General features: G+C 51.3%; 1 protein-coding gene across 3 annotated transcripts in view; it reads right to left on the bottom strand.

Annotated features, from left to right (window-relative positions):
• Nucleotides 1-22,062, bottom strand: part of SASH1 (SAM and SH3 domain containing 1) — a 174,636-nt gene that overhangs the window by 1,172 nt on the left and 151,402 nt on the right. For 2 of the 3 annotated variants that reach the window (XM_040965460.1, XM_040965462.1), the window contains 10 exons: nt 20,652-20,998; nt 15,837-15,911; nt 13,666-13,809; nt 10,998-11,133; nt 10,235-10,404; nt 9,474-9,683; nt 8,682-8,832; nt 6,516-6,629; nt 2,480-3,621; nt 1,023-1,154 (listed from right to left, as the gene is read on the bottom strand). In XM_040965460.1, coding sequence (XP_040821394.1) covers nt 1,023-1,154; nt 2,480-3,621; nt 6,516-6,629; nt 8,682-8,832; nt 9,474-9,683; nt 10,235-10,404; nt 10,998-11,133; nt 13,666-13,809; nt 15,837-15,911; nt 20,652-20,998 — 2,621 coding nt within the window. Of the gene's footprint in view, nt 1-1,022; nt 1,155-2,479; nt 3,622-6,515; nt 6,630-8,681; nt 8,833-9,473; nt 9,684-10,234; nt 10,405-10,997; nt 11,134-13,665; nt 13,810-15,836; nt 15,912-20,153; nt 20,999-22,062 lie in introns of all 3 variants that reach the window. The other variant, XM_040965461.1, reaches the window with a different exon arrangement.

Genomic DNA, 22,062 nt, shown 5'->3' with positions numbered 1-22,062 from the left:
CATCCAGAACACTTTAAAATACTAACAGGAAATGTTCTGTGTGTGAGTACTCATGACAAGATAACTGAAAACCGTATGGTTTCAAAATGGACTTTGAGAACAAGCATACATGGTGGGTTAAGTCCCCACTTGGAATGTCCCCATCTCATATCAATTTGCTGGTTCGAGTTCTAGCACTCTGCTTCCAATCTTGGCAATGTGTCCTGGAAGGCAGCAGACAATGGCTCTAAGGCTTAGCACCCTCGCCCACGTGGGTGACCCAGGCCAACTTCGAGCCTCTAGGACCTGGCTCTGGCCCAGCCTTCACTTGGGGAGTGAAGCAGTGGATGGAAGATCTGTCTGTCTCATTCAAATAGATGAAAACAAACATTAAAATGGCACATCTTCTAAAAAATGTACTCCCACTCTTGTACGTTGTACAGCAAAATATTCTAATATTGACATTCACAATTCCATGTATCTATGGTGCTTAACTCATTTTTAGGCTTGTATACTAGTGGAATGGCCGATCTACTCAGCGAATGTATTACCTCACATACCATTTCATGTAGAGAACTCCAATAAGAATTAATATTCTGACTTAGCAATTTCCAAGTATGTAATGTACTAACTGTACTCTTTTTGTACAGGTTTCTAAAAAGAATTTGAAAGGCAAAGTTATAGAAAGTGAAGGGGAAGAGAGTCCATCTGCTGGTTCACTCCCACAGGGCCTCAACTGTCCCTCTGCTGCTTTTCTCGGGTTACCATCAAGGAGCTGGACTAAAAGTGGACCAAACAACACTTGGATCAGCATTTTATATGGGATGCCAGGGTCTCCCTCTCATCATTCTGCCTTTGAAATAATCTTTTTTTTTTAAACAATATTTTCATAGTGCTGGAACCGTATCCCTCCACCCCATCATGGTTGACCCCTCCCCAGGGGCTCTGCGGCTGGAAGAAGCCTTCCGAGAGCTCAGCCCGGAACTGCAGAAGCCAGTGCCCCGCAGCACGCTGGGGAGGGACCAGAAGCCTGTGCTGCTCACCGCCATGCGGTGCTGCTTCCGGAGCAGCTTCACCCGGATCTGGTCCAGGTGGGTGGCGACGTCCCTCTCGGGCTGCTCCAAGTCCTCGGCGTATCTCTGCACCAGGGCTTCGGGGATGCCACAGCGGCCGTGCTGCAGGGAGAAGGCACAGGAAGCATGAGTGCCACCCGAGAGGGCACAGACCTCAGGTAGGACCAGGCCGTTGGTGTCAGCCAAGGATCCCCTCAAGTTCTGAGTGAACGATAGGGAAGTTTCTTTTAATGTCTCTAATCTTACAAGTACTAGTGAGCCCTAGGAGCATGTTTTGAAACCCAATGAAAGGAGACCGTAGTTGATATGAATGGGATAAGATCGGCCTTCTGAACTCAGATGTTTTGAAGCCCAAAGTCCTAGGTTGGTGGCCCTAACAGCCGAAATGCAACCCACTTCTGGTGTTTGGCACTACAGGGGGTTTTGTGCTCCAGAGATAGTATGCCCTGGAAAGATGATGCCCAAGGGGGTTGTCACAAAGCCAAGGAGCCCCTCCACTCAGCAGAGCGACCCTCAGCAGACCCCAAGGCCAAGGGGCTGTCCTCTCTTGTACTTCCTAAGCCATGGGCTGAGTAACCCCGATCTCATTGTGCTGTCAGCATCCTGGGTGTATCGGTACAGAGCAGCAGGCTTGCGGCTTTCGGGTCAGGGCGCTTGCCTCTCTCGGGCCTGTGTGATTCATGGAGGGGGAGCCTCCTCCTCCACAGATATCCTTTGTTTTGTCTGCCACTTGTAAAGAATGATACAGCCACACACGAGACCAGCTTTCCCCGTAGCAGATTTCTCGTGCATTCAAGCAGTATTGAGGAGGCAGAGGAGCCTAAGGCATTCAGGGCAGGAGGAAGCAATTTATAAGGAAGCATGCATTTGCAGGAGTTAGGCAGCTGCGTGTCTTTATGGATTTGTCTCTAATGCCGCTTTGCTAGTGGCACATCACACTGTTTCTCTCGAACGAGAAATAACTTCTTCATACAGATGGAAGTGTTTTTGGTCCAGTGGGGGTACTCTGTATTATCTGCTCTCCCCTGCTGAATACAGAGACGTGAACAGTGTTGGGCCATAGGTGAAGGGGACTAGAATCCTTTCCTGAGTATGTTCACATTGATTTGATTTGCTGCTAGTAACTGTGAGGTGATGACGGAGTTTACATACAGGGAAGTGAAGAGGGAGGTGCCAGGTCAGGTGAGCTGTGGACACTTAGTTCTCCTGCTCACAAAATCGCTCCTTTCAGGAACCAATTAGGCTACGGAAGGCCCTCCCTTCAGCGTTTAGCTGGCTTGGCACTACCAGCCAAAGCCAGGAGCTCCCATGAGGTTCTGTGCTAAACCTAGAGCCCACGCTCCCGAGTGACGTCAGGCAGTGGCAGGGAGTGTGTGCCACCTCCTGGCTGCCTCACTCTACAAGCACAAAGACCTGGCCCCAGATACCTTGTCGGAATAGGGTTCCTCCGTGAGGTCTATGCCCTCGGCTTGGAGCTTGTTCTCTGTGAGCGTCTCCAGGTCGGCTCCCCGGGGGCAGGAGATCTTCCTGCTCAGCGCCGAGCCCAGCCTCACGCCGTGCTCCTGCAAGCTGGCACTCTCCGGCAGCTCCGAGAGCCAGGGTGGCGGCCGCGTGCTGGTGGGGCTGCCAGGCTCCTGCATCTGCGCTGATGGTGGCTTGGGGGCCGGTGAGGGGACACTGTCGCCGGGCCCTGTGGGGCTGGGCAGGCTGCCCTTCTTGGCTGGCAGGCAGGGGGCATCGGGGCCTGCAGGAATGGGGTGCAGCCCATTGGCCAGGCGCTCTCGGCTCTTCTTGGCAGGCACGGGTGGGGGCTGTGCAGGATGTCTGGGCTGGGCTCTGGCCTCGGGGGCCCTGTGCTCAGTATCCACCCCTTCCTTGGTGCCCGCGGGGTGGCTGGTTCCTTCTAAATCCTGTCCCTTCCTGGGACCCTCAAGAGACGTCCTTGTGATGCTGTGTTTAGCGCCAGGAGGCCGAGCATCAGAGTTTCTGGGCACACACGAGGGAAGCACCGAGGCATGGGCAGGGGCCACTGCCGGGCTGTCCGGCTTCTTGGGGATGATTTTTGGGGGCTCAGAACAGCGCTTGCTTTGAGTCTGTGGCAATGCGGGGCCAGCGGTCGAGGCCTGCTCCTGCTGTTGGAGGTTGGCCGCGGGGTCGGCTGGCTTTCGGGGCACTTCCGGCGCGATCCGTGGGGTGGCCTGGGTCACCTGGGCAGGCGCATCTTTCTCCGTGTCTGGCTCTCCTTGCAGATTGTCCAGGGAGTGGGACCGGGGCCATGTCTCCACAGTCTGGGGGCCTTCCAGGGTCTCGAAGCTTCGACACATGGAGACTGGCAGGCTCCTTCGGTTTCTGCTGGCCCCAGCGGAGGCCAGTGGGGTGCAGGCTTTAGGGGCGTCCGGGGTGAGGCTCCAGCCCAGCCTGCCCCCTTCCTCCTCTCCCTGCTTCCGGGCATCAGAGACTTTCGTCAGAGGCAGCGTCGGGTACTTGCCCCGTGGATCCCTGCCGAAGGACTTGAGGCTGCACTCGGCGGACGGCTTGGTGGGGAGGAGGCAGCTTCTGCGATTCTTGCCTGTGAAACAAGAGGATGGGTTTATAATCGTGTTTTAAAAAGTGGATGCTAGAATAATGGAAACTTCGGATTTCCGTATTCCTTTGTTGAACTGGAGTATGGTGGTGCCCTGTTCATTTTTAGAATGAGTTCTTGGTCTTATTAAACTCAGGGTGACATAAATTAACTGGGTTCTTTAGGAAGGAAATACATGCATAAGGCCATGAAATAAATCTAGGCGTAATGTCTGGTCCAGCTTGCACTTGGTAAGGGAGGAGGCTGATCACCCATAACGTATTCCAAGCCACACTAATGGCAATTCTGTTTGGCGAACAGCTTTTCAAGACCCAGACTGACAGGAAGTAGACCACCTGTGGAAGACTCCATAAATGGCGCCCCCTACAGGGTGATCAGTGCACACTGGAACCACATCTTCCTTAAGCTGCTCCCAGCGAGCATCCAGAAATGTAAACAGGCTGAAGTGAAAGTGATTTTCACTTTGCAAAGAGACAAATTAGAAAACACATGGTTCCAGGTTCCAGGAAAGAGTGCTGCGCTGGAACAAGCTGCCAGCGATAGGTACTCAGCTGAGCAGTGAAAATGCTCCTGGGCTGCCTGCATCCTATGGCTCAGGGCCTGGCTCCAATCTCGGCACTTCTACTCCCCGTAGAGCCTCCTGCTAACATACCTCGTGGGTCAGCAGCCCTGCTACCCACGTGGGAGACCTAGATTGGGCTCCTGGTTTTGGCCTGGCCTACGCTGTTACAGGCGACCGGAGGAGTGAGCCAGCAGATGCAGAGGTTTGTCCGTCTCTGTGTCTCACATAAAAATAAAGAGAAGTGTCAGGCTAAGAGCAACTTTGAACCAGGTATCATCTATGCATTTACTAACTGCTGCTCTGGATGAACGTGCCTGGAAATACACAACCTGCAGGTCAGACAACTGTGCCACATGCTTTGTTCTCAGCAGTTTAAACACACATGGGTGTGTGTGTCTCAAATTAATAACGTGTTTGCTGAGGGGGACACTCTTGAGCCAAGCGATTCTATCACGCCAGGCCTTTAGAAGAAGGAAAATCCTAAACCCACACCAGGTTTAGGAGAGACACAGAAGTGGCTGGCAAGAATCGCTGGAAAGCCACTCTCCTGGGAGTCAGGGTTTTCTTTGTAATCTATTGTGCAGGTCAACATTTTAGATGTCGCCTTCTAGAATTTGAGCATCTCTCCCTAAAGGAGTCTCCCCTTTTTGTTAATAAGCAGCATGGAGAATCCAGGCTGTGGACAGAGCTGATCTGCAGGGCAGAGGAAAGGGCTGGGTTGTGCCCACCGAAAGAGGGAAATGGCACTTTCAGAACCCGGAAGGGTTTCTCTGCGGAAACTTCTGTTTGCTGTATGGATGAGGGAGGAGAGGGGGGAGGGGCCTGGGGGAATAAACTTGGTTAACAATCGACAATGAGGACAACAGACCTCTTCCATGATGTCATGACTTCCCACCAACCCGGATTATATTAAATGCATCATGTCAAGTCTGATTCTAGCCTCTAGGACTGATGGGTGACAACTGTAGCCCCTCAGACATTCTGCTACTTGATAAGACCTGAATTAAGCCATAAAACTCTGTGATTGGCAAAGCAGAGATGTGGTCAAATGTCTGTCCCTGGTTATGAACAGGAATCTGAGCCCTCAAACCCTGTCCACCTGCAAAGCGCTTGGGCAAAATTTGAAAAACATGGCTTTCCTTTTCCTTACTTCCTGACAAGATACCGAGCGAGCTCCGGTCTCATACTCTGTGCATACTGCAAGATGGGTATGGGCTGCCTGCTATCAATCCGGTTCTTCAGCAGGTGCACCTCACGTTTTTGGGGCACTGACATTCTGCCAGTGAGTCGTGAAATCCTGAGCCAGTCAGCACAGCTGGAGCTCATAGGCTCGACATGCCTGGATCCGGAAAAGCTATTAACAGGGGAAAACAGCCCCTTCAGGCATCTACAGGAGGATTCTCAAATTCATAGAGACTGAATAGGTTTCCATCTCTTGTCTTGATTTGGGCACTATCTGGATGTGAGGGTTTGGGGAGGGCTGTACAAGAACCCTGGGAGTGAGTGGCGGGACCCCTGAATCAAATTAGAAGGTCACCCACCACATGAGCCACTAAGCTGATTTCACAACCTACTAATGAATTACAACCAGCAGTTTTATAAAGTCGGCTTCAGCAGGCCCTCAACAGATGGCCTTACATGGGTCACTAGATGGGATTCCATGGCAGCTCGAATGAGCAGTCCCGGGCATTTTTCATAATGGCCTTCAAGTGTTCAATGGAGAGTGAGGCACTGGGGCAGTGAGAACCTTCTCACACGACAATGGGAATTTGAGGATTGTGAGAGGAGCCATAGATACTCACGGGGACATTCAGCAACCTGACCCCAGTCCACTTAACACTCTGGTTTCACAGGTATCCTTCTGGAAGTCTCTCATTAACTGCTTCCGGTTGTTGGTACAGGGAAGCCACAAACACAACGTGTGGCCCCCATCACCCTTTGGCGAGCACCCCTGGACCCTTGCCTGCAGCGGAGGCAGGCAAGGCCCCCCACTGGCGCGCTTGCTGGATAGACTGTCTAGTGAATTGTTCTTGTGGTCTTAATCGTTCCCAGTACCCAAATGCTGGCTTTTATTTGTAAAAAGAAAAGGGCATTTGAGACCTACAGTTTTGGTTTTACAGCTGCAAGTATTTTAGTTGGGATTTATGAACCTCGGATGAGCAGCCAGCGAGAGGGAGAGGGAAGCTGCTGGCAGGGAGAACTGGAAAGAGGACAAGAAGGGAGAGGTGACCACCAGGTTCCTAACCGTGACAGATCTGTCCTGTTGGAGAAGGAAACGCAGACTGGTGAAAGCAGGTGCACAGACGGGCTGACATACCGTTCTCCAGGTTCTCGCTGCTTTCATAGCATCCCGAGTCTCGGGGCGAGTGTCCGGTCAGGCCCTGGCTGTCCAAAAGCAGCTTTTCCTGGGAGCCCGACTGGTCGCTGTTGCCTGTAGAAGGAGAGCACAGGGAAATGAGTCACGGGGGGAGGGGAGCAGGTGAGGAGCAGGGGCCATGACGTCAGCCAGATGCTCGGTCTGTGGTTCCACTGGATGACTTGAGGCCTGCTGCTTTTAGAAGCGAACCAGTCATCCGAAAGCAACTTGGATCAGAATGAACCGATGAACAGACATGCTGACGGGGATGAGCTAGGAGCCGAATCTCACGAGGGAAAGGAAGCAGCAGTGTTCATCGCAGCGCTGGAAAGCTGGGGGGAAATGAGAGCAGTGGCCATGGCCCCTGCGGGGGGCGTCCGCTGGGAGCTGAAAGTGCACGGAGTCTCCAAAGAGAGAGGTGACACAGAACAACGGTGTGTGCCCGTTCTTAACACTGACTAGGGTGCTCGGTCACGTAAGACAGAAGCCAAGATCACATTTTCTACCTGAACTCACTAGTTGCAACCGCTCGATTGCATTTCATTCCTTTTCCTTTCTCTTTAACCCACTGCCTACCCCAACCACATCCACAAAGACTAATCAGTAAGCCAGAAATGTGATGCCACGTCTCAAGTTACCAAACCAGCCATGTGGGGGGACAGAGAGCTGCCAGTCCCCGCACACAGGCCGGCCTTTCCTACCGTCTGCTCACCACTTCCAGTTGGCGCTTCTCCTATGGAAAAGCATTCTAGAACACAAATTACGGCAGGGACCATGGTCCTTAAGTTAGGATTCCAGATTAACAGTGCTGTTTTTTAAAAGACTAGCGAAAAAGAAATCGGCTCATTGGACAAACGAGAGCAATGACTGACTCCCTCCCCCACAGAAATGTCTGGAACATTGCAGAGTGATGTCCTCATTGAGCTGAAGTGCCTGTGGCTTTGGCATGGCCTTTGTTCTAGCCCAGCATGTTATTCAGAAAAATGAGACTAACAGAATGAGGGTTCTGAGCTATCCGTGGCAACCCAGGATGAAGAGTTGGTGCGGTCTGTCCCTGGAGACAGCAGCTGAGGGGACGCGGTGGCCAACAGACTCCAACGGGCTGGCTGATGGGAGTGTGACAGCGAGCCTGCTCCCTGCAGCCGCACGGAGTGCATGATGTATTGGCCTCTCAGCAGATCCCTTCTGCAGCACACCCAACCGGGGACCAAAAGTTCTTCCAGACAGAAGACTCATCCCTTACCAAAATCCACATTCAAATCATAACAAGTTCGCACAAAGTCTAGAGTCAGGGTCTTGGGTAAAAGGAGGTAGGCTGGGCCTGGTGTGGTAGCCTAGTGACTAAGGTCCTTGTCTTGCATGTGCTGGGATCCCATATTAGCATCAAGTTCATGTCCCAGCGGCCCTGCTTCCCATCCAGCTCCCTGCTTGGGGCCTGGGGAAGCAGTCGAGGATGGCCCAAAGCCTTGGGATCCTGCACCCGCATGGGAGACTCGGAAGAAGCTCCTGACTACTGGCTTCGGGTTGGCTCAGTTCTGGCCATCATGACCATGTGGAGAATGAACCAATGGACAGAAGATGTTTCTGTCTCTCTTTCTCTAAAATTCTGCCTTTCTAATAAAAATAAGTAACTTAAAAATAAGTTAATGGAGCAAAGGATGCTGTATATTCAACTACGCTGAGTAACAGCCGGGAGCTGGCCAAGTACTTCTCACAGGCTGGGCACGCGGAAGCCGACCCGCAACCCCCTGCTCTACACATTCCAGCACAGGTCACTTCTTGTTTGTGAGTCCCAGGACAGTACTGAGCTGAAGGCCCCGGGCTTCTTCACTGCAGTTCAGGTGTGTCATATGCCTGGTACGGCATTACCCTCAGCTACCGCCTGGGAATGTGACAGCAGATGTATCCTCAGCAAGGTTTTCTGTTTTGCTCCCAAGTCAACACGAACATGTGTATCGGGAATTTATGTGACTTTGTGTTGTGTGCAATGTGACATTCACCTTGGTTGTAAAGAGAAGGACTGACTGCGGGGACCTAGGCACTGGCTGGCAGCTTGTGGGCGGCCTGCTCGGGACTGGACAATGGGAGTGACCAGGAAGGAAGCCTGCTGAGGGTCGAGGGACTTACTGTCGTATTCCTGCAGCAGCTCCACGGCCGTCAAGAGGACCGCTCTGTGTTCTGGGTCCCTGATGTTTAACTCATCCAGGTCTTCCTCCTCCAGGAGCTTAAAGGTGTCTAGATCCTCATAGCCATTGAACAGGAATGTGGGCATGTGCTCCTGTGACAAAGAAGCCAGAGTGAGTCAGATGCCTAGCAGCGCAGATAAAGACAAGACCAACACTAAGCCACGACAGCTCAGCTTTTCTCTGCGCTCATCTTTATGCTGATCCAAAGATCCCCAAGCATCACCTGTAATAGTCCTTGCCTGCTGGTCCTCTACAGAGACTACACATGCAATGGATGCCACTGGTGGGTGTCAGGGCTGTGTCCACGATCTGGGCCTGATTTCTTCAATGTCACCGGGTACACAGTGGAGGGGTCTTATCTCCTTTCTAGAATCACTGCAATGTGACTTAGAAAACCAGCTCCTCAGGAGCAAAGGGGCGTGGAATGGAAGAAGCAGAGCCTTCCCACTGTAGACCCAGCCTGGTACTGCACCTGTCTGGCTGGGATGGGAGTCTCCTGATGCCCCACTGGCATAGCACGTCAGGGCACGGTGCTGACAGCCTTTATAGAAACACCTTCTGCCCCGGGGCTGCGCTGTGATCCACAGCAGAGGACAGGACAAGCAGGAGGCGCTGGCAACGATCTCTAAGGGTGTGCACACGCATGCTGGCAGTGGGCCACCCTTGTCTGACAACACCCCCTGGGCCTGCCCTGGACGGTGCCCTTGCTTGCTTGGCAAAGGGCCACACTGACCTTCAGGTTAATGCGGTCGAGAAGATCCTCTACTGATTTGGGCTGGGGAGGCCTTCCCTTCCTCCTCCTCCGGGTAGGGCGTTTGGGTTTCTCCTCCTCTTCGTTAAGCACATCCACGTAGATGAACTTGAACGTGCCGACCTTGTTGTTCAACAGGCCCATCCAGGTGCCCATGGGCGGCTTGCTGATGATATCGATGATGTCTCCTTTCTGTGGCCCAGGGAAGAACAGAGAGTGCCATCGGGGGCATCTCATGGAACAGAGGTACGAGTCACACAGCCGCGGACTGGGGTGCCACAGGAGAGTGACAGAGGCCGCAGGGAGCATCTCTGACCATGCTGGGTTGTGCACACGCCTGGGCCACAGACACCATGTGCCCTGCACTGTCTCCTGCTGCTCCAAGCCAGGCTGCCCACTGGCTCTCTGAATACCCCATGCCAGGGCCCTAACTAGAGAGCTGATTTCCCATCAGTCATATGCCAGGGGTCACCCCTCTCCTAGAACAGCCTCCTCCATCCTGTGGGTCCCGAGCTGTTCCCCCTCCCCGACAGCAGTCCTCTTTCTGCAGATGGAAAACCAGGGTTGTGCAGCCAGGGGACACAGCAATGGCAACTCGGGAGCTGCCGTGTGAGCCTCCTCTGCCTCCGATACTGTCTGGCTCTTGGGTCGATGTGTTCCTCCAAAGCCTCAGTGGATCATGGGGGCGAGAAGTTGGGACTCAAAGCAGGTAAAAAGTGCCTGGAGGCCAGGGTGAGACTCACCTTGAGCTTGAGCGAGTCCGTGTCATAGGGGCTGGGGGTGAAGTCCGTGTGCACCCGGGCACGCCCACAGAAGGGGCCCCGGTAGGGCAGCTCCTCGTCATCTCCGTCCTCTGACTTGACACTTTCCCTGTTGCTGGTCGAGGAGTCGGTGGTGCTCACCGTCTGCCCACCTGTGCAGAGACAGTGTCAGAGTCGGGAGGGGCTCACACTTCCCACACAGCCAGGTCCCAGGCTGGCCCCTGGCATCAAGGCAGGGCCCCGCTTTTCTGGGGTTACAGGGTCCCTCATCCCACCCTCCTGCTCTGGAGATCCACAAATCATGGGAACTCCCCAAAGGAAGAAGCTGCAGCCTCCAGTACATGGTCTTGCATTTGTTCATGGGTTGTATTTTTACTCCTCGCTTACAGACAGGAATACAGACTTGGAGAGTGCAAGAAGCTTGCCTTCTTCCCCCGTAGCACTTGGCCACGCTGGCCCACTCGCAGCCCTGGAGCAGCTCTGAAGTGTGTTGGTAACACTCACGCTCCTTTCCGCTGCCTGAAACCCTGTTTTGTTGCTCATCTTCTCCGCTATTCTCTAGAGCATCCCTCTGAGACAGGGTCCCCATCTGCTGTGAAGTTCAATGGCAGCTCTCCGTGCCACTGCTCCGTGCCCCCCTACTGTGCCAGCAGGACTCAGGAGTCTGACATCCTCTAGCTTGTTCCACACGGGTCTGGCTGGGACCCCGTAGCATCGTTCATCTGCATTTAGCAGGTGCACTTACTCATCGAGCTCTGCCCGCTCAGAGAGCTCCGCAGGCTTTCCACAGAGCCTCCCGCCTTGAGCTTGGGCTTGTCCGTGTGTTCAGAGTCAGGTTTTGTGGACGTGGGGGGACTCGGTGCTCCATCAAGGCCTGAGTCCTGAAATGACATCAATAGTGTTTGTTGCCTTCCTCCAGCACGGACACCATTCTCGGCAGTGGCCTTCAACTCACTCAAGCAGACCTTCACAGCCCTGATGGATTCTGGATGTTCTTTTACCTTCTATCCTTGCTTAGTTCTTCAACTCATGACTCACGATTCTGTTGATTAAGCACTTCACTTGACAGTGACTTGCACGGTCTTTAGGAGAAATCTGTCTTAGCCACACAGTTGTAAGCCTGTTAGTATACCCGACAGCCTGGTACCAAGGCTAGAGTCGGAATTCCTATCAAGTACACTCTATTAAGGCAGTATCTGGAAGTACTAGCAAATCTATTTCATCTCCCTTGAGGGAAACATTTACACTAAAAGTAAATTCCTTGGGGGAAAACAAAACAACCTAGGTAGATTCTTATGGTCCTATTCCTACAAATTACTGGAACTGGAAAAAGAAAATACCAAACTCAGAGCCCAGAAAACAGCTGACAGTCCATGACTGCTGGTTCTGCCCCTGCAGACTCGATGAAGCTCAGATCAAAAATGTGTTCCCAGGCCAAGAGCTGCACGTGTGTGCGGAACACCTTCAGACCTCCTGTCAAGACCATCACTCCCTGCCCATGACAAAGTATCAACTATTTCCAGAGCACCTGCATCGAATTAGGTACTACAGATGATTTAAATAACAGGGGAACGTGTGCACATTGCAAGCAAATACTTGGACAGTGTTAATGGAATACCACCGCCTGTGGTGCTGGCAATCCCTACACGTGCTGGTTCGTGTCCTGCCTGTTCCACTTCCTCTCCAGCTCCCTGCTAACGGGCCTGGGAAAGCAGCAGAGGATGGCCCAAGTGCTTGGGCCCCGGCAGCCTAGTTTCCACCTGACCTGGCCCCAGCCATTTGGGAAGTGAATCAGTGTATGGGATCAGTGTTCTTCCCTCTAAGAAAATAAATCTAGGGACAAAAAAATTCAGGGAGGTAAAAGAGTAATATTGCTGTATGGTAGTAAAATTGCAGAAGTGTATTCAAAATGGTGTTAAAACTCAAGTGCTGTAAATGAGTGCCAAGGCTGGCACAGTCGTATGCAAAGGAGCATATGATTTCTCCATCACTGGGCAGAAATACAGAATCACCATGCCCTGTTTACCCTGACATACAAGCAAACAAAAAGGCGGGGCTCCTGGGGAAGACCCGGGGAAGGCAGTTGAGATATTCTCACGATGGCTGAATCATGGTCTCCCTTGGAAGGGTGGGCACTGTGAAGGGGGCAGGGGAGGTTTTTCGTGCTGGGGCTGGCCTGTGCATTCTAAGTCATCAGTAACATCCCCAGCCTCACCATGCTCTGGTCCAACCCAGCATCACCACACTCAATTCCGACAGGGAGAATTCACGGTAGAAGAGTAAAGACCAGCCAGCTTGCTTTGAGTCCAAGCGCGGTCATGGCCAACGAGACTGGGAACTGCATGGCACACTGTGCCCACCAGAGGGCAGCAGTGGAACAGAAAAATTCTGTTGCTACTAGGAATATAAAGCAAAACTCTCCACAAATGTGAAGGAGACAGACAGTTCACATCCAGGCACTTCAACAGGCACAGAATGAGCACTGCAAGTATACCAGGGTAGTTTTAGAAACAATGGTCAAAAATCACTGGAAGATCCGCTTTGCAAGTGTCACTAAGTCAGGAAAGTGGCCACAGTTCTGGTGATGAGATTTTAGAACTGGGAGCAGGGAACCTGTCTGGTGCTATCTTAATGGCAATAAATGGGGTCCATTAGAGAAGATGTCACCCATAGAAGCCGGATTGCTACTTAATTCCAGTAACTGGGCAGTGTCTTTATTTCTCGGAGTTAGAGACAAACTTAGGTTATGCCTGGAAAGTCGGCTGCCCGAGACAATCTGATCTAGCAAGTGACTTTTCTAAAAAAAAAAAAATCAAAGGCCTGCATCTGTGTTCAGACATTGTCTCTGCACGTGGGCTGTCTCTGCTTTGTTCATAGGAGGCCGTTTCAGAAATTCCATCGAAATTTCAATTAAGCTAGAAGTTCATTTTGGAGCTAAGAAGCTCTGAAAACTAGTGGGTAAACCAGCTGCTTGCGCCACGGACTGCTTTACCCCCACATCGGAGTACAAGTCCCGACTGCTCCAATTCCGAGCCAGCTTCCGGCTAATGTGCCTGGAAGGCAATGCATGCCGGCCGGAGTGCTTGGGGCTCTGCCACCCTTCTGGGGGACCCAGAAGGAGCTCCTACTTTCCTGGCCACAGCCTGGGCCAGCGCTGGCCATCATGGCCTTTTTGGGGAGTGAATGAGCGCATGGAAAATGCCCCTCTCTGTCATTCTGCCTTTGAAAGAAATCTTTCCGTGACTTTCTTAGAAGCAGCCTCGTGGGAGGCAGGGCCTGTGATCTGTATCCCTAGCACCCGGCACAGTGTCTTGTGAAGGACTGGCTACAGATATCAAGCATGGCCGTGAGCGGGCACAGCGTGCAGCGCCGATTGGCATCTCAGCTGAGCCAGCAACCGGGCAGACACCGACCTGCTCGGAGACGGAGCTGCTGTACTTTTTGGACATCCTCTTCCTCATGGTCTCTTTCACCGACTTCACCTTTTTCCCCAGAGAGATGCGAGATGCGGTGGGTGATTTGATTATGTCCTTGTACACAAAATCGCCTTCTTTGCCCTGCAACACAAAACAGCACGAGCGCCTTGAGTCCCGGATGGCGAAGCCCAGGACCAAGATTTTATTACCGGACCCACTAACGTCGTGGCTCTCAGAAAAATATTAGCATTCCTTGCAACCCTGAAGGTTTTTCCTGCATTAACACGGGGCTATTTATTTACCTTTCGGATGAAAAATTAAAAGCCAGGTTCTGCTGGTTTACAGCGGGATGTGAGTCATTTTTACATCTCAGTGCATTCTTTTCTGGGTTTACTTTTCCCAGCGTTTTGAACGCTGAGTGTGGGTGCGTTTTAACAGCAGTGCACGGAATGCCAGCAGTGGAGGGAGGAGAGAAGCAGGGAAGGGGGCAAACACACAAACTCACTCACAAGGTACAGCAAGCATCTCGGAGGCGTCACTTCACGTGGCCACCTCCTGAGCACACGTCCATTTCCTGGACCTGTGCTTGGAGTTATCTCATTGGATTTTGCACCAAAGAACTTTCTTCCAAGAAAGCAAGAAGGGAAAAGGAAAAACAAAATGAAACAAGACTGGACTGGTGCTGTGGTGTAGCGGGTAAGGATGCCATCTGAGGCACCGCACTTCTTATAGGCACTGGTTCAAGTCCCAGCTGCTCTGCTTCTAACCCAGCTCCCTGCTGATGTGCCTGGGAAAGTAGCAGAAAACGGCCCCAGGAAGGGTCCCCTGCATCCATGTGGGAAATCTGGAAGAAGTTCCTGGCTCCTGGCTTCTGATCAGCCCAAGGGCAGGCATTACGGACGCTTGCAGAGTGAACCAGTGGGCAGATCTCTGCCTCTTCCTCTCCCTCGGTAACTCTTTCAAATAAGTTAAAAAAAAAATCAAAATTTTAAAAAGGGAAAAATATTTTCCTAAAGGACTGACGAAATTATTGGCTAATGGAATCAATATTTGATATTAGAAATCAAATATTACAATTCTTCTAGGGAATGCTCAAACACTTCACGTAAACGGCACTTCAAAAATCTCATGGAAAAATGGAAATCAATACTAAGCTAATTTGGGCTTTTAAATTTGGTTTGATTTATCTGTGAAGTCCATGCGTATGTTCTTCATAATCTGAACCATTTTTTAAAGATGCTGCATATATATGGATTTCCTTTTTTGGGGGGTGGGTATAAAAATCACCCTATGTTTAATTCTAGAGCGCCACCTACAAGGTCCAATGTTAGTCTGTGTCCTTTGTATCCAAATCATGGCCTCCATCCTGTCACACCACAGGTACCCGGTAACCACTACACGCACCTGCAAATAGCACACGTGCCCGGTAACCACTACACGCACCTGCAAATAGCACACGTACCCGATAACCACTACACGCACCTGCAAATAGCACACGTACCCGGTAACCACTACACGCACCTGCAATTAGCACACGTGCCCGGTAACCACTACACGCACCTGCAAATAGCACACGTACCCGGTAACCACTACACGCACCTGCAAATAGCACACGTACCCAGTAACCACTACACGCACCTGCAATTAGCACACGTACCTGGTAACCACTACATGCACACAACTAGTACACACAAAGGAGTGGGACACACCAGTCACAGTCGTCCAGGTTGGTTATTTGGAAAAAAACCAGAAGCAGATACACTAAAGGGAACGTGTGGCTCTGAGGAGAGAGAGAGACGGGGATGGGGAGAAAGAGAAAGGCACAGACACATGTTTCCCACTGGAGAGTGACGAGTCAAAACTGCCCTGGCACCCTCATGGGAGACCTGGATGAAGCTCCTGGCTTTGCTCTGGACCAGCCCCGGCCTTTGTGGCCACTTGGGGAGTGAACCAGAAGACGGAAGATCAACCTCTCTGTGTCTGTCTGTCTCTCTTTTGCTAACTCTGCATATCAAATAAATCTTTAAATAAAAGATGGGGGTGAGCTTCTATCCAAATATGATTCAGGATAGCCAAGGAATATCAGCGTTAATTCTGAAAAGACACAGAAAAGGGCCACGCTGGTCCCCTGAGCACACGCGCCCGGCCTCGTGCTCACGTGTACTCACCACGGGGCCCGAGTTATTGCTTCCAACATGCAGAGAGCGGTTGGTCAGGTCAAAGCCTCCGAAACTGCAGGTTCTCTGTGGGGAGGGAAGGGCAGGCAAAACGATCCAGTCATGCTTATGTCAGACAGCAGTGAACCAACCCAAGGCATTTCCCACTTGGAGGACATCGCTGAATCACAATGTGTGTACAGGATGGAAGGAGGCAACGAGAAATGATGAGGGGAGGAAACATACATGGTTCACTCACGTTGCCCTTTCACGGCCTGCATCTGAGGTTCATGCAAAACCAACTGCTTCAAACCCACACACAGAAATCGAAACGCAATAAAATCCTGCGCAAGTTCAGTGCTATGAGTCCTGGGCGGCAGCACCCAGACCAACTGTCAATCCCCTGGCTCCTGGCTCCTTGCAGCAGAGACAATGAACGGATATGCATTCAGGTTCCTTATGCTTGGTGGTCCTGCAGTCCCTCTCAGAGCCTCTAGCAGCAGGCTTATCTAACAGTCTTTAGTTTGAAATTGCCTGGAGAAAATGCATGGCCGATCCCCCTGCCCTGGGGAATAACACTTGCTGTTTCTCCCTGCTAGCCTCAAGTGCAGCTCACTTTCCCATAGAACTAGCCAAGTGAATCATTTGCCCAGAAAGCGATGGGCCCACTGAGTGACTGCCATATTCTCTACTTTTCAACATGAAGGACACGGATGCCGTGGAGCATGAAAAACTCCCCAGTGTTGGGGCTGCCCTTCCAGAACGCTAGGATGGCCCGTGATGCTCTACTTCCACGACCTGGGCTGAGTGTGCTGTTGTTTTTCCATGACCGCAAAAGTACACGGTCTTATTTACAGTGAATTCTCTGTTGAGACTTACTGGGTCATAAGAGTTGAACAGCATCTTTGGCCTCTGATATTTTGCAGTGTTTCTCAGACATTAAAAAACAATGCATGCTATACACATGGCTGATTTATAATAAATATGCTTAAGATAGACATCAACTGGAATGCAGGAACATCCCAGGTGTTTGAAATCACACAATTCCTGGTTCTGTCACTTCCTATGTGACCACAGAAAAGCACTCAAACTCTCTGAGCACTGGAGCCCTCATTAACAAAATAGTATCTACATATTAGCTACTGGCAGACTTAGAGTATGTTGTTCGGCACCAAACAGATGGTCTATTGTTTTTCCCATAAGTTTCCACTAAGGATGCACTAAGAACATGGTGGCTGGCCCCGACAACTAGGACAAAGCCATTCAGACTTTCTCAACATTGCAAATGTGCAAATGAAGGACTGGAGCTCCGTTCTGGGCCTGGGATCTAGGAATTCAATTCTAAAACGAGAGCTTCCCAAGAATGAGCCACAGGGGAAGGGCTGGCAGATACAGCAGGCAGCTCAGAGTGGCCAACCTTCAAGGGGGCCAGTCAGTATGGCAATCGCCCTACCATAGTGAGACTTCCTTTAGGTGAATCAATCTATCAGAACCCGTGGCTACTCTATGGAAACACCGAGTCGCCTACGTGGGCAATCTCAAGCCAAATTTTTACCATGAACTTTCCCTTTCCAGCTTCTAATGCCAAATGCATTTTCTCCTTTTCGTAAAGGCAGTGATGCTGAGCTCAGTTCCTTTCCTGGGATTCCCAGCCTCAGTGACACAATATGGCACCCAGATGCCTGCTTCCTTCCTGGCGTCTGCAGGGCCTCGCTTCAGACCACACCAGTCCCTGCGACTCCAGATCCCAGCGGGTTCTTTGTGATGCGTAGGAAATAACTTGCCAAGAATTTATGTGGAAACTCTGCCTGCAATCAATTAGAAGCTCACTGCAGCTTGCATATGCCTGCTGTATGCATTTATCCTTACAATAAAAAACTGAAAGTAAAGAATGGGTGGGTTTTCATCACTACCAACTAAAACCTCTTCCAGGGAAACACTAAGATATCTGCGACAAGTTCTTTTTATCAGTGAGAGGACTGATGAAGAATATGACAATAAACATTGCTCGACCTAATCAGGTTTTTTATAAGATCAAGTAGTTCTCAAAACAGTGCTTGTTCAAAGGAGAAAAATGGGTTATAAAGCAAAAGCAAAACAGCAATGGACCAAGTTTGACTCAGCAATCTAAAATCTATTAAGCCGAAAGGAGGCTCTCTTCCAATCCACACTGCTTCTGCAGAGACTACTAGAACATGGATTTAGACAGGTGCCGAGCATGATGGGGCTGGTCTATGGAATGGCCATGCAGTTGAAAACATGTCTTGGGGGAGGGGAGGTGCTGGATTCCAAAAAAATGGACACAATTCCAAAATGTCATGCATGTGGCTGGTCCAAACGAAAACTGAACGAGCAAATAAAAAGTGTGACACCATTTTGGGTGATTTCCAATGCATTACCATCTCCCTGAGGCTTCATCAAGCAAATATGGCGCTTCGATCAAGGTCACAGGGCAAAGCAAACTGAGCACTCTGGGATAAAATGGAAGGGATATATGATGAAGAGAATGGGAAAGAATGCTGAAGAAGCCAAGCAAAGAAACGGAATTAATCTCTTTCAATATGCCTATAGCTTTTCCTATTGCTGAAACATGTTTTTCCTCTGCTGTTCTCAGGATAATCAGAAAATTAAATTGGGTTTTCCTGATGATACATTTGTACTTAGAAAAAAAGTATGTGTGCATGTCGAAGTTAGTATTGAACACTTACTTCAGCAAGGACTGAAATTGGCCAGTAATGCCTCCAGCTCATTGCACTGTGAAAATACCCAGCCTCGCCCTGGTGATCTGGATGGAGAATCCATGGCACAGGTGGAGGGCTGCGTGGAGGGCACTGGTACTTGGAAAGCAGCTTGCACACAGCTCCACGCTCTAAGCCAAAGAATTCATCTAAGACCCACCATATTCATCAACACGAGTCTCAGAAAAAGATGCCTTGCAAGAAAACATGCTGATGAAGTTCTAGGACTAATTTTGCAAATAGCATGAGACGTACAGGAGCAGCTGCAGGTGCTCAGAGGCTCGGTGTTCCAGGATTCATGTTCCAAGCCACCAGGGCAGAGGACCTGCTCACCAGGGCCGTGTCCACCGGCAGCTCAAACAGGGAAGGACACTTTGGAATACAAAACAGTCCAAGATGCTGAGACGGGCATTTCACAAAAGATCTGCAGGCCCAAGCCTCAATGGGTGGAGAAACAAAATTCTTATTTTTAAACAAAAACAAAATCAACAAGAAAAAAACTGGTTGCCATAAGGTAGAAAGAGCCAGAAGAGAAGCTTTTGCTACATATAAAGAGTTTTAAGAGTGCAGCGAGATTTATGGATGTGAGGAGACAGACAATGAGGTCTAGGAAGAAAGCACATGTGGGACTCCTGGAACACCCAGGGCCAGGAAGGAGCCTTTCCGAAGCGGGAAGGACGGATCTGAAGAAGCCCTGTGCCCAATCACTCTGCATTTTCACAAAAGCAGAACTTGACTGAATGAATTTAAATTACAGGAGTTCTCGGGGGAAGAATATCCTATTCATGCAAGCGAGGGAACCCTGGGAAAAGCTACTATTGAAGACCTTCCACTTTCAAGGTTCTTTCAGATCTCAAAAGGGGCCCACAGCAACGGTCCAAGTGATTAAGGCAGGTGCCAGGGACAACCAGGCCAGGCGCTACCCCCTCTGCGCTATTTTACAGGGGCTCCGTGTTAGGAGGAAATATCAGGAGAGGGGTTAAAAAAAGCGTACATTCTGAAATCTTGCACTCACAAACATTTTCCTTTGTTGTATAAAAATTGCAGAACATTTCATCATGGGACCGGGAAGCACTGTATTTGTTCCCGTGTGTGGAAGTGTCCATGTGGAGGGCAGAAGGGGACGCTTCCCAACAGTTCACTTTGTTTAGAAAGATTGGAACACTGGATGGGCTAAAGCGGAGGGGGAAAAAAAAAGAGCGTTGGTCTCTTTTTCCGGTTGGATTTCAGAACTTTCCCTTTGTGCTCACAGCCCAAAACGGCCCCATCACCGAACTGAAGCAGTAAGCATCGCTTTTAAGGGAGAACCATCCTTCCAGGTCAAGGGCCATGATGGCGGGCTCCAAGGCGGCCAACCCCGGCCCCACCACCCCTCCACACTGAGCTTTAGTTACAAGCTGAACAGAGTCGATTGGCAAGGAAACGAGTTGGAGAAGGCGATTAGGCAGTGTTAAGTAGGGTGAGAAACTGGAGGTGATGTGATGGACCAGGAAGTGATGAGCAGGGAGGAAGGCAGGAAGGGAGGCCATAATGCTTGACTGCGCCTCACGGAAACGGCAAGGCTGTCCTCACCAGCGTCCCCGGGACTCACAGACTTCTGGTGGATTCTTAAAAGAACCCGTTTAGTACAGCGGTCCACCGTGGCGGCCCACTTGCGCTTGGCCGCCTCGTCCTCCTCCAACAAGCACCGCCTTAGGTCCTGTTTCTCGGCCTTACTCAGCGTCCGGTCTGAGGTGGGCCGCACCAGCTGGGTCAAGTTCAAGTGGCTGTAGAGGCTCCGCTCCACCACGTAGGTGATATTGAATTCGCTGACCGAGGTCCGCGCGCGCACCCGTCTGCCAGGGAGGCCACAGGTGCCGCCGCCCCCGCCCGCCTTGGGTTTCGGCCGCAGCAGCTGCAGGTCGCAGGCCGGGCTCAGGGAGCCTTTTCTGCAGGGGCGCTGGCAGAGAAACGCTCTAGAACAGCAAGAATTAGTATCCGTTTTCTTCCAGCGGATTTGCTTCCGGACGCTCTGAACCTCCTCGAGGGACACCAGGAGGTGGTGCCTACGACGGTGGCTGTCATAGAAGCAAACACCATCCTTACTTACCCCGTGGCTCAGGGACCCGAGGCTCTTCTTCATCTCCCCTTCCGTCAGGGAGCGGGACACTTTTTGGGCCTTTTCGTCCTCTGGGTAGGAGAAGAACGTCCCCATCTTCTTGGGGGGTTTAATGAGGCCCCGGCTCTCGCCTTTGCTGAAGGTTTTCGCCAACTTCCGGCCGGTACCCCAGGTGTCCAGGTTGCTGGATGAAGGTGACATGGTGACGGAGTCCGGGTCACCTTCGGGAGGCTTCTCTGGGGTGCCATCAAAGAAGAAGGGCTTCTTGTGCACTCCGGAGTACAGGGCAGCCCTTTCATCCAGGGCGGGCGGAGGCTCAAATACCGGCTCTTCCCCACCTGCGAGGGAACCAAGACTGCAGTGAGCCTGCGCCGTCCTAACACCCGCCCCCAACCCTGCGAAAGCCGGGCTGTGCACACAACGACCTCCCAGGGGCTCATTCTGCATGCCCAGATCCCCTTCGCAGCCCAAGTTCCTACTTGAACACACTTGTAGAACATATCACTTGTAGGTGAATAAATGGTTGCATACACATTGAATGTTCAATGTTCTCTTTGCTTCTTTCTGTATATAGACCAGACACCCTCCCATGCTTACCATGGATGCCATTGGCGATCTCAAAGCCAATCATCGGCATTGCTAGGAAATGACCTCCCCAGCTGGTGGGTGTCATCCTCCAGTTAGGAATCAGAATGCCCCTCCCCCTCCTCTCTGTTGGTGCTGTGGCTGTTTTCCAGCTACAATGTGATGGGTGCCATGTGGCTGACACTGATGTCTTCATTGGCATATGTGGCACTAAGTGACTGAATCTCCATGGGAGCGTGGGTGGAGAAACACCACGAAGGGCTGTGCCTTTCATGAGATGGACACATGGTCGGCAGTTGCCGGGCCAGACACATATTGCCAGGGAGCTGGGTGACACCCGCCTGGCAGTCTCTTGCATTCAGCGCCTCAGGAGGAAGCAGAAAGGCCATTTAAGGAGCCTGACACGCAAGCAAGCAGCTTCCTTAGATGTCCAGCTTGGCTGTAAGGATTTCAGCATCTTGAAGTGTTCACTGGAGCCAGGTAGTGTGAGCCAAGCCCCCGGGAGCCCAGGGGAGAGTCAAAGGCTTGGACTTCCTGGCAGGAAAACAGTTCTTTTCTTGCCTGTATTATGGGAACAGATGTAAGCAAAGAAGTAGGTCAAACGATGGGTGTAGTGATCCCAAATGGCTGCGTCCCTTTAATAACAAGGGAACGCGGGAGCTGTGTGGGTTTCCACCAGCTCAATTGCAAAGAGGAATAAAAAAGAAATATATACCACCAAGTTCCTCAGAACAGGAGATTGGCAGTGGGGACACCAGCAGGGACAAGTGTGCCAGACCCTGAATCAGCATCAGTCAGCAGGTCCCACGGCAGCAGT

The sequence above is a fragment of the Ochotona curzoniae genome, unplaced genomic scaffold (assembly GCF_017591425.1).
Source record: "Ochotona curzoniae isolate NIBS_2020 unplaced genomic scaffold, NIBS_Ocur_1.0 scaffold_3890, whole genome shotgun sequence".
Classification (NCBI taxonomy): domain Eukaryota; kingdom Metazoa; phylum Chordata; class Mammalia; order Lagomorpha; family Ochotonidae; genus Ochotona; species Ochotona curzoniae.
The sequence above is the reverse complement of the archived record's forward strand: the minus strand, read 5'-3'. Positions and strand labels throughout refer to the sequence as shown.